At 37.7% G+C, this 13,086-nt stretch overlaps 1 protein-coding gene across 10 annotated transcripts in view; it reads right to left on the reverse strand.

Moving 5' to 3' along the window:
* UNC79 (unc-79 homolog, NALCN channel complex subunit) overlaps positions 1-13,086 on the reverse strand; it is a 139,092-nt gene that overhangs the window by 62,892 nt on the left and 63,114 nt on the right. For 7 of the 10 annotated variants that reach the window (XM_081939435.1, XM_081939441.1, XM_081939436.1 and 4 more), the window contains 5 exons: positions 10,376-10,558; positions 8,327-8,489; positions 6,781-6,933; positions 4,472-5,707; positions 899-1,006 (listed from right to left, as the gene is read on the reverse strand). In XM_081939435.1, coding sequence (XP_081795561.1) covers positions 899-1,006; positions 4,472-5,707; positions 6,781-6,933; positions 8,327-8,489; positions 10,376-10,558 — 1,843 coding nt within the window. The remainder of the gene's footprint in view (positions 1-898; positions 1,007-4,471; positions 5,708-6,780; positions 6,934-8,326; positions 8,490-10,375; positions 10,559-13,086) is intronic. The other 3 variants (XM_081939440.1, XM_081939437.1, XM_081939443.1) reach the window with 2 other exon arrangements.

The raw sequence follows: 13,086 nt of genomic DNA on the forward strand, positions 1-13,086 counted from the left end.
AGCAAGAAAAACAGGAGAAAGATTTAAAACAGGAAAAAGATTTAAAAGTGTGGGGAAAAGAGAACTGAATGCAACAAGAAAAATCTATTGGTTTTCCTGAATGATACAGAATTGATGAAAATATAAAGGGTACTGCATGCTTGAGTGAGATAGTAGTATCTGACACTGGTCTGGATTAGGAAAAACCTAAAAGGAGTTTCCCCTTTATCAGTGTTTCTCAACTTCTGCAACTATGTGAACCTCAACTTGCAGAATTCCCAAGCTTTTGGGGGCAGCATTTTGGGGAATTCTGGGAGTTGAAGTCCCACATCTTAAAGTTGAGAAACACTGCTCTAGATATTCCTGCATCTTCCATGCATGTACATCTGAATCAGGAAAGGACATGGTTATGTATGCCATCAGTGTATGTGGTAATTATTGAAATATAGCTATCCTACCCAACAGTATGTGAACATTATTACTTATGAAAAGTCCATTTAGCTAAAGATTGTGTTCTGATAAAAAAAGATAGATGAGAATAGCCTTCAGAAGTTTTTGGTGCGCCAAAAACTTTGGAGGCCTTTATAAAGAGACTGGACAACCATTTGTCTGAAATGGTATAAGGTCTCCTGCTCAAGCAGTACCTTGGACTAGAAGACCTCTGAGGTTCCTTCCAACTATTTTATTCTATGTTCCTGAATGATAATACAAAATGACTCCTCAACTCTTTAATCTTCTGTGAATATAAAGCTCATTATGGACTGCCAACTCCATTCTGGTACTTTTAGAGTTAATTAACACAATACACACATAAACATTTACGAGTGGAGAGAAGTAATGCACCAGATGGCAAAACATACTAAGAAGCACAAATGCAGTAAACATTGGTTTCTTTCCTCAAAGTCAGGGGAGAGCTTACTTGACATGGAAGAGTGGCTACTTATCTCTGGTACACCTGCTTCAAGTGTAGGAGCAGAAGATGACTCCCTTGGCATTTCTAAGGTTGAAAGTACTTTAGTTGATACATCTGCAAAAAGAAATATTGCTTGGAACTCAGAAACTTTGTGGGGGGCCCTTGAAATCAGAAAACAATTATTCATAAACTCTCTTTTTTTCAATTTTTCTTCTTCTTGATATTCCTTTTTATCACCTTGCCACTTAAAAGAGGAATTTGGAGAGGTGAGATATTTTGTAATGAGAAAATCATTTATTTTCCTTTGTATCTCACTGAAATTAGATTTACACATTCATATGCTGGAGAATCTTTTTCAATACACAGCTTTTTCCTATGCAGATGTTAATTTCCATGCATCCCTATAAAGACAATTGTGAAATTACAAAATGCCACCTCACTTTTTTCCAACACAGATTATAAGAAAAGAGCAATGGAGGAATGCAAAGTAGCACTTGGGCTCTCTAAAACACACAAACCCTGCCTTCCTATGAACTCATATTTAATATACACGATTCACCATCATAATGGGTATGTTGACATTATCATACATTTTAATGCTCTGTTATATTTTCTTTACACCTCTAGAAGATAGCATGTTCGAAAATGCTGCTATAAGGGGGACTTACAAGGTAACTGAAAATGTTTTCATGAAAGTGGAGTTGAGAACTGCAGCAAAGACCAAGGAAACAATGAGTAAAATCTCTCCAGATAAGGAGAGGATGGGAAATCGCTCACATGTGCTCCGGACAACTGCTCCTATGAAGAGATTTCAGGACAGCAGTTTTTGGCAGTTTTGAGCACTGGGAGAAAAGGGATTAGCCATTTTGCTTATAACCATAGTAGAACCTTTTAAAAGACACTAGGTTAACAAAACTCCCTTCCTAATTATTCTCAGAAATTATTAACCACCTTAAAGCTGTTAAGAGACCTTTGGAATGCAACTTTTAAAAGTCATTGGTTGAATTTATCTTCCGAACAAAGAAAAAATAAATGTAAGTTTTACATAGAACTTTAAAAAAATGAAACAAACAGCAAAAAGCTAAATAAACTGTATCTAAGAAAAATTATAAATGGATTAAGGGTCCAGATAGATTTGGAGTATTGATTTTGACTATAAGATTTTGGAATTAATTGTGAAAAATAAATAGCTTCTTATTGGAAAGAGATTTATTTTGGCTAGCTTGACTATTATAAGCCATAACAAAGCAAGCTACCTTATGATTTTAGAAACTTGATGCTAGAAAGGACTAAAGATTCAAAGTAGAAGGGGAAAACATACATCTCGATATCTGTTAAATGTTAAAGGAGATCTTTAAAAAATGGAACAAAGAATTAGCTACAATATCCCACACTATCAGTAATGATGTCTGCTTCCATGGATGTCCAAAAGTCATTAATGAAGGAATGACATATATAAAACAAATTTTAATTGATAAGACAGAAAAAGTACTGAAAGTGGAACCACAATACAGAACAAGGTACTGATTTGGAAAAGAAACACTTTTTTGGATATAAAAAATAAACTTTAAATTTTTTTTAAAAAAATTTAAAAATCAAAAGAGAAATACAAATGATAAATCAAGAGAATGACCAAGAAAAGGTTTTCTTATTGGATCTACAAAAAAAGGCTTGTTAAAGCCTTGAAGAAATCTATGTAATGGGATAAAGAAGATTTAAACAAGAATATAAATCCTATGACAATATTTCATTGAATTAAAGATTAAAGAAGTAAAAGGAAGGAATATAAAGTAGGCTTATTTGATCAAAGTCAAAATAAGCCCTTTTGGCAAAGTTCTGGGTATCTTTTATGGGCATTTTCTGACATCATAAACAAAGGATGGAATATGGGATGAACAGATATCTATAGCCTTATAAAAGGTACGAGCTACTACTAGATTTTTTGATAGTTATATTAAGGTTGAATGTCATTTCTTTATATATTTTTTATTTTTGTTTATTATGTACTTTATTTTTTCTTCTTTTTCTTTTTTCTTGCACTTTTTATTCTTTTTCCATTTTTTCTCTTTCTAAAAGTTTAATTCATATTAATTTTTATTATTGTAATAAACATTCTTCATAAAACGTATATCTTTTAAAAAAGAAAAAGAAAAATTCTGCTATATAGAATCAAATTCTATCCTATGACTGAGCCTTCTAAAGAATATGTTATGTTGGAATATGGTATGTTAGCTGTGATGTTGCCTGATTTATACATTCCAATATCTGAACCATTTACCAAGTGAATGCATCAGATAAACCTCCATCTTCCAACCATGTTGTCTGAGTGAAACTACTGGACCCTGCAGGCATTTGGATTACATGTGCATATTACCCCCATGTCCATATTGTAAGTGTCTTCAGGAGCAATTGTTACTTGAGAGTTATGGGGATGAGGTGACAGTGTTCATATGATAAATAGAACCAATTTTGCTGAGACAATTGGGATGTGGATAAAGCACTACAGCTACAATTCTAAATCCATTTGACTGCAGCCTTATAGTCAATGATTTAACTCACAAAATTGAAGACACAAGAGCAAGTTCAAAGATATGATTGGAACATTTTAGGAAAGCAGGCTGGGGGATGATGATGACGAGGACAACAACAACAACAATAACAGCAGCAACAACAACAACAACTAATCTTAAACCTGAAATAACATTTGTCATCTACTTTGGTTAATACTGATTACTGCCATTCTATTCTTAGTCTACTATTCCTCTGGAAGAATTGCAGAATATATATGAAGAAATAAATAACCAAGTCTTCTTCAAATATTGTCAAGTTCCAGAGAAGTGGCAAATGGAAAATTTGAATAACCTACCATGAATCAACTCCTTTCTACATCTTTCACAAAACCTTTATTGTTGAGGAAATGATTAAGCTGATAACAAAGAGAGCTCACTAGAAATAAATGAGGCCTTACTGATCTTTCAACTTTTCCTTCTCTCCTAAAGGCTTTTGTTTAGCTTAGATCAGGGGTGTCCAAACTTGGAAACTTTAAGACTTGTGGACTTCAACTCCCAGAATTCCCCAGCCAGCATGGCTTGCTGGGGAATTCTGGGAGTTGAAGTCCACAAGTCTTAAAGTTCCCAAGTTTGGGCACCCATGGCTTAGATAGTTTGGTTAGGAAACAGATCTGGAAGAAATGCTGACTTTCAATAAGGAAGCACCTTACTGTGAACTTTACTCAGATTCAATGTTTTCCAGGGGTGAAATTCAACAGGTTCTCGCAGGTTCTGGAGAACAGGTAGTGGAAATTTTGAGTAGTTCGAAGAACCTGTAAATACTACCTCCAGAGTGGGGTGGAAATGGAGATTTTGCAGTATCCTTCCCCTGCCGCGCCCACCAAGCCATACCCACAGCACCGGTAGTAAAAAAAATTGAATTTCACCACTGATGTTTTGTATTTCTTTATATTATAAACTGTTATTTTACAATCACTCAATTTTGCTATGGTCGTCTTCGTTGGGGGGGGGAAAAGCCAATGTGATAATTAGATCATTTCAAAATGCATAGGCAACTGTTATTCCTCACCTGTCTCTTTCTGTTCTCCCAGCTTATCCAAGATGTTGAAGGAAATGTCCAGGTATTCTCTCTGGATGGCACTCACAGCAATCTTCCTCTGCTTCCTCTGTCTAGGAACTATTTGGATTTTAAATTCTGATTCTTCAGCCTCTTCCTCTTGCTTTGGTTCTGTACTTTGTTCTGTATCAGATTCTGCACTGGCATCAGGCTTTTGACTTTCAGCTTGGCTATCGGAGTCCTCAGGGAGCGTAATAAAGACTGTTTTCCCAGTTGAACTCGGAAAGGATCCAACAGGCTTAATATCTTCTATGCATAATTCAGAGTTATCATCAATGGACATCTCTGAGAGAGCAAATGATTTTTGAAGCATGTCCCGTTTTTGCTTTAGTGTCAGGGGGCTGCCAGGGGATATCCCCTGAACATCTTCTGGCTTAGCTAGCTCATCAACACCCTTTTGACTTTCAGGGGTAGTTGGGGGAGTTTTGTCTTGTGCAAATGATACAAAATGACTCACTTCACAAGGGGTTACAACCTTGGAACAGTCTTCAATGCTGAATTGCACCAGGGGCGTAATGCTAAGACTGAGGATAGAAACACTGGTAGGACTTGATGGCGAGGAGGCAAGGGTCATCCTAGAGTCAACGTCATGCAACTGACTTGTGAGATCAGTCTCTTCCTCATCACTTTCCACTATTCTAAGAGGAGGGAGGGACTCAAAAACTAAGGAGTCGCTGTCTGAATTTGAAACAACAGACTGTTTTTCGGGCCCTGATGTTGAATCAGATGACAGATCTATGAGATCTAAGTCCTCCTTTAGAGGAAAAGTTTTAGCTGGTGAATCTATGGTCACTTCATATGGCTCCATGCAGTTTAACCTGACTTCTGGTATGATAGGTTGTCGCCTTGTTTGACTTCTTCCCGGGACAGCTGGAATATTTTCCTTCTCTCCTGTGTCTTGTTCTTCTGTTTTGGTAGAAGAGTTTTGCTGTGGTTGTCCATAATCATTCTGCCTCAGTGTGGTGTAAGTGGAAGCGGCAGGTGGCTTTTCTAAGTCACAGTGGTCTATGCATGATTTCCGACGGTGCTCGTCTAATGTAAACAACAGGGAGTCTGCATTTCCTATGTCAAGAGATTTTTGTTTTAGAGAGCGCAGTTTCCTTTTCTGAATGCTTTCTTCTCTCATACAGCGCAGAATATTGTCTTGCAATATGCCCGTTTCTCTATATTCAGCCAGTTCTATTTCACCTAGAATAGAAAAAGCTGATACTATTCCATTCAATATCATTCTGCATTTCCATATTTAAGCTATATTGGCATTTTAGGTAAAATTCCTGTTTATAACCTCAAGACTACATTGAATGGATACAGATAGTTCTAGTCCTCATTCTAAAGAGATTTTCCAGGGTGAGACATGAAATCAGTTTACAAGAACAAGATGGCAACATTAATACATTAATATTAATAACACCAGGCTTGGCTTACCATCTTTTATACAGTGGCTGAATCATGCCTCAGTTCATGATATTAATTCTGATAATATTTTCATTTATGGAAAGATTGTAAAAACAGAAAATCTAGTGAAGATTTCCCTATGTTAAGAAGACTAGATATTGAACAGGAGAAAAGAAAAATAACTTTTATGATATTCTAAATTATAAGGGACTCAAACTCCCAGGGCTGATAGCAATACAATAAGCTATTACTTAGTATTTTATAAGTGGCGTTTTTATGGCATTTTATTTTAAAATATCCAGAATAAAGAGTGTAATTTAAATATATGTAGGAGAAAATGACTGAATTGATGTTAAAAGTTCAGACTTATTCAGGCATAATTAAGACTTCTATGCTGGCTGTGATTCTCATATGTGGATGAGGAAGATCTGAAGAACACTAACAATAATATTTGGCTATCATACTACTAGATCAAAACACAAAATTAATACTAACGTGCTTATATTACAAAAAGATTGATTTCCACTGAAATTATAAGAAACTGCTTTATTAAAAGTGCAGCTGGCAAGTGGAACAATTCCCCATCAAGGTGGTGTTTTGTCCTTCTATGAGAATGATATTTTTCTTTGTTGGATTTCTGAGATTTCTGCACTGAGTAGGGCGCTAACTATAGACAATCCACAAAGTCTCTCTGTGCTTTTAAGATACAGATTTTGATATGCTTGCTTACCTTATCCCAGTTCAAGTCAAAAATATTCACAGTATACCAAGCAATAATCATATAATCATTGTATTTCCAGGCAACAGCTTTGTGTCTAACATGATAGTACTTCCCAACCCTCCCACGCTCCCAATGATATACATACTTCTTTGAGCATTCATCTCAACTGGCTGATATTTCACCACTTTGCTGCCTCCAATTCTTTTCAACCTTGCGAAGAACGTTTGTGATTCTTTATTGCCTGTTCCAGTGGGTGTATCATGAATGTCTGATTCATCAAAGACACTGTCTTCCTCTGCTTGAAAGAGAAAAGGTAGGCAACAGTATCACAACCCTCATCCTAATAAAAGGTCAACTATTTTCAGACAGCTTAAAGATACATCACAACAGCCCAGTGGCGGGTTCCTACCGGTTCGGATTGGTTCGGCCAAACCAGTATGGCTCAGCGGCCTGGGTCACTGGAACCGGCAGTGACCCAGGCCTGCCACACACCCGAACCGGTTCTCCAGGCGGCGCCATAGGCGCCACTATCTTGTTTTTTGCTTCTGTGCAGGCACAGAACAATTTTTATTGCACTCTTTTCAATAAAATACAAGATATGTTCATCATCATAAGGCAGCATCATATACTTTCAGTTCCATCAAATTAGCCTTATAATCCAGCTGGGAAATACAAAAATGCCTTGCAGATTGCATACAATTGTCTCAACTCAAATGCCATAATAATTCCAGAACTATTCTTTTCAAAAGACTGATGAAGACCTAAAGCAATGCATTCAGTAATGCTGTTAATCAAGGTATTATTAAATGTAATCCTACTAATGTGCATATTTGCTCAGAATGTGTGACTTCAGCTACAAACAAAATCCTTCTCATCCTTTTCCAAATCACAGCCATGAAACAAGCATCCAGCAAAGTGCCAAAGGACTTTGCTGGAGAGGATGTATTCTGATCTTTTTGTTTCCTTCCTAGCTTTTTTATTGTCTCTTTTGAATGGCAGTGTAAATGTGGTTTATCTTTATATGTCCATGGATGGCTGATTTGTCTGAATGCCAAGGTTCTAGGAATTTGCTAGAGTTTCTTGGATTTAAATTTGGTCTAGGCTGCTCACAGTTATCAGGTAAAACTATGGTTGAGTCTAGGGGTGGGTTCTGGCTGCTGCTACTGCCGGTTTGCTCAGGGACGTGCTGCGTGTGTGTGCATAAGCTTGATCCACACTATGCGCACATGTGCAGTACTAAAAATGCTTTTGCGTATGCTCAGAAGCCAAAAACAAGATGGCACTGCCTATGGCGCCACCAAGAAACCAGTTTGGGGGCATGGCAGGCCAAGTTACTATCTACTCATCCGAGCCGGTTCGAAGTGGTAGGAACCCACCTCTGGTTGAGTCTGTTCACATGCTGAACAATTAAGGAGTTTTCCTCATGCCTTCTGGCTACTAGCTAGTTCAGATCAGAAATTCTTTAAAAAACAGGATTACTGATTTATAGGATACAGCTATATATAGCTGGCAAGTCCGTCTGTCCCCCCACTGTTGCATGTACAAAATAAACTTTTAATACTTTTCTTTGTTATATTATATGGAATGCATAGGTAGCATAGTTTTTTTCTTTAAAAACTGAACCTAAACAAGAAGATGAAAATAAAAAAAAATCTTCAATGATATATGATAGGAATCATACAATGTAATACCTTTTTCTTTCTCACTGTACCGGCTTACATTGCTGTTGTCACTATACAAAGGGCCTGCTGTGGCATGAGGCTTACAGCTGTGATACTGGGCATTTAATGTGTTGATGGTTATATGGATGAGACTCAGCACAATTTTACTGATATCACAATCTCTGTAAGGATACTGAGGGAGGGAAGAAGAAAGGAAGGAAATATTTTTAAACATTGTGATTATTTTCATTTATAACATTTTAATTTATAATATTTTAATTTATTCTGAAAAAAAATCTACAAAGCAGTAATTTAATTATTTCAGCTCTTTTATTCTTTTAGCATGTCATAAGCCAAAGGAGGAACAATTATGATTAACAGTGCTAAGAATGAAATCGTGTTTGTACTTTACTGATAGGAATTGTAAAATAACTTCTAAGTTATTCTTTGCTTTTAAAAGTAGCAACTGATTGATTTATATATTAAGGATAAGCAATCCTGCATTCACAGATGATTCCAGAAGCTTCCCATCTAGTCTCTGGGGAAGCTGGCAGAGCCAAATTCCTCAACACTTTTTTTTCATTGTTAACATTTTTATTGAGTTATAGAGACAAAATACAAAAGAAAATAGGAAAACAATGGGGAGATGCGAGAAGAGTGAGGAAGGAAAAAGAAAAAGAAGCATTGACTTCAGACTCTCTGCTTCAGTAAAATATGTCATTAACGTCAAATCACAACTTTTTGTTTTTTCATAATAATATAAACTAGCCTTTTCTATAAGGATCCATCAGTAAAACACAAAATAAAAAAAATTCATTCTTTTCCACTTCAAGCACAAAGTTCAGAAGTGGTTTCCATGTGGAAACAAAAGTATTTATATTCTTTTCTTCAATCAAAACAGTCAATTTTGCCATTTCAGCCAGAAGCTTCCTGTCTACAGTCTCTGGTAAAGCTATATATATATATATATGTATTTGTGTTACAACCCCTAGTATGCCCAAATATGGGAGGGAGCTCACTACTCCCCCTTTCTGTCCTTCGGCTCATTACAGAAAACCATCCAGGCAGAAAACCATATTTTTAATGTTGCCTTTTTATATTTGTGTTGTATTTGTGCTGATAAATAAATAAAGGGAGACTAGTATAGATCTATTTCAAGCTATTTAGCTCTCATCAGCTAGCCATACCCTTACTGGGATTTGAACCTGGACTGTATTACATATTAGGCAGGAGTCTTAGCCACTAAGCCACTAAGCCACAGGCTCTCCTCCTTATCAGCTGAGCTGATACATACATAGGTATGTATTTGTGTTACAACCCCTGGTATGCCCAAATATAAGGAGGAGAGCCTGTGACTTAGTGGCTAAGACTCCTGCTTAATATGTAATACAGCCCAGGTTCAAATCCCAGTAAGGGTATGGTAAGGGTAATATATATATATTTCCCAAAGTCAATTTTCAACATTTGGGAATGACTGAAAGAGTACAATAGGTACCATACACCAGTGGTAGGTTCCGGACCCCGGCGCAGCCGGTACACTGCGCATGGAACCAGCCATCCTAGATGGACACGCACGCTGTGCACACATGCGCACGCCACTGCCCCGTGACACCCAGCTGCCCGGCAGAGGTCACGGAGGCACCGCACACTGTGCACGCGTGCACAATGGGCTGGTCATGGTATTAAACGCCCATAGAACGCAAGCGGGCAGGTGGGTCAAATGAGCCATCATTCCAGTATGGTGGCCACGTCTCCCCGCTACTCTTGGTATGGCCATACCGGGTCGTACTGCCCGGAACCCACCACTGCTGTACACCTCTACAAGTTTAAGGAACACATTTTGTCTTTTAAAATCTCCTGTTATTTTTTTAAGAGAAAAAAAATCGCTCCATCTTTCAGTGTTTTCCTTAATCAAAAGCCATGTCTCCTGAAGCCAAAACAAAGAATGGTCAAGATAAATTTAAGGTAACTCACCCTTAATATTCATTAAGCTATAATTGACTCCATAAAAACAATTGTTCTGAAGTTCTGATGAGACATAGATTTGGAGTAACCGAAAGAAATAAGGGAAGTGCTTACCTTATATAGGATGACAAGCAGGGCCTTCAGCCACATCTGTCGAATGTGAGGCTTAAGGGACCAGAGGGAACAACGAGGGGGCTGCTGGAAATAATGTCTAAGCTGAGGGCACGTGCAGTACTTCAACACCTGAGCCACCAAAGGAAGAAGATGCTTCCCTAGGTTAATGTTGTAATCCATCACCTAAAATTAACATTAGATTAGAATTTAGAACACTCTTGAAAAAGGAAAAAACACTATTTGAAGACTTGCACCAATACATTTTCTATAAAATCTTATCAGTGATTGCAGAAATAAACCTACAAGGTTAAATACAGTGGCTCATTAAGACAAACCTATAATCACTTGAATGTCTTAAACAGCACATTCAGTACAGGAGTTAATTGATAGGAGTCAATTGTTATCCATGCCCCTGAATGTGAATTTAAATGTGAAATTAAAATTTCCATTCTTAGGATCAGCTGGAAATTATAATACAAGATGGTTCACCTTTTTTGTTAGATATTTCCATAGTATCATAATGAAAAGTTATCTCTGTGGAAGGATAATGCTGTCATTTTGAAGTTCCTTGTAAGCAAAATTTCCTCTTTCCATTGCATGACAAAATAGGAAGCAATGCTCACGATGTTTAGCAGGTACTGTATCTTTGCATGAACTAAAACTATTTGCCTGCAATATCATAATGTGTTCACACAAATGTACATGCAGTATGTGCCATGCTATACCATTCTATATCATATCATACTATTCAAAGAGTCATTTGTAATTGCCATCACTATGCCTGCCACTTTACAGGATAAATGTCCTAACAAAATTCGGTCTAAAAATGAATGATAGTGAAAAGTTTCCCCACCCCTCCCAATAGTGTGGAAACATAAAACAATAGCTGTAAAGCCAAACAGATGAACAATGAGAGCCCTGGAATTCAAGCTATTATTATATAATGTTTCACTTAACTATTCGGTACTCATGAAAGGGATGTGGTGGCTCAGTGGCTACCCGAAAGTCAGCAGTTCAGCAGTTTGAATCCCTAGTGCCATGTAACGGAGTGAGCTCCTGTTCCTTGTCCCAGCTTCTACCAACCTCGCAGTTTGAAAGCATGTAAAAATGCAAGTAGAAAAATAGGGACCACCTTGGTGGGATGGTAACAGTGCTCCCTGCACCTTTGGTGTTTAGTCATGGTGGCCACGTGACCACGGAGACGTCTTTGGACAGCGTTGGCTCTTCAGCTTAGAAATAGAGATGAGCACCGCCCCCTAGAGTCGGGAACGACTAAGCACGCATGTGTGGGGGAACCTTTACTTTTACTCATGAAATGTATGAAAAAGGAGAGTGGAAACAAATAGGATAGCCTCAAATTCCTGAACGTAAATATGTATTCCAGCTATCCACTCTCCTGATTGATATTCAGTCCTTCATTCTGAAGGAGATTTATTCTGGTAAACACATAAACATGTAATTCCTTGTGTAGTCAGCAGTCCCATATAAATCAAGAACCCTGTAAGTATCCACATATGTACAGTATTCATTTCAAGCTGAGTCCTGATATTGGGAATCTCTCAGCCAAATGATCAGTCCCTTGGTAGTTTGCCTTAGCCTGAGCTGAGAAGGGGGAACATGGCACTTCATATATTGCTGAATTAATGCTCCTAGAACCCACACCGTTCTCTAATGTGACCACAGTTGCTACAGACTGTAGTGCAGCAACCTCTAGTGGGTCATAAGTACTTCATCCTCAGCCTGACAATTAATTTATTCCTGCTATAGCTTAACACGATATCACTTTGCCAAATGCTTTCCAGTCACAGTGACAGTCACTTTCAAGGAAAGATAGACAACACCATCTGCTAGACTAGCATCCAAAACAATAATTTGATTATTATATAGTGCATCAGTTCTTGCTACTAGAACATTCCTTTCCAGAATGCTGTTAACAATAGCAACAATGAAAAAAGAGTATCTGTGAGAAATGTTTCATTCATGCTCTCTGAATGAAACATTTCAGAATTAAACTGAGCACGAAAGGACTGTATCTTGGGCATATCTTTCTGTCTTGGTCTTATCCACACTCTGTTTTGTATGTAGGCATCCTTGGCAAGGATTGTGAGGCAAACAACCAACTATTATTGCAATTTGGCCATAATCACAGTTTAACAGATTGGTCCCTACAATAGCTTGCATTAAAAGAATGTTTAAAGTATCAGAAATAAGTCTTCTAAAAATGAACAAAATTAAAAATGGGTGAAGGGTTAATTTATTACAAATGAAAATACAAGTGGGTCCAGCCCACGGGTAGGTTCCTGCCAGTTCTAACGTCTTCTATAGAAGAGGTTCCACAAATCTACTGTGCCATTTAGAACCGGTTCCAGCTCCCTCCCCCCTGCCCGCCCGTCCGCACATCATCAAGAGCGACAGGAGGAATTCTGGGAGTTGAAGTCCACAAGTCTTAAAGCTGTCAAGTTTGAACACCCCTGGGGTTTTTTTTCTAAAAGGTTAAAGGTGCAAGGGTTTTGTTACTTGACAGCTTTAAGACTTGTGTGCTTCAAATGCCAGAGTTTCTGAGCCAACATTTTCGTTGCTAAGCAGGAGCATTGTTAAGTGAGTTTCATTTTACAAGTTGGCCATGCCCCTCCAGTCAAATGACTGGCAAGCCACTACCACAAAGTCAAATGGCCAGCAAGCCACTCCCACAAAGCAGGCCACACCTACAG

The sequence above is a fragment of the Natrix helvetica genome (genome assembly GCF_964273705.1).
Source record: "Natrix helvetica genome assembly, chromosome: 1".
NCBI lineage: Eukaryota > Metazoa > Chordata > Lepidosauria > Squamata > Natricidae > Natrix > Natrix helvetica.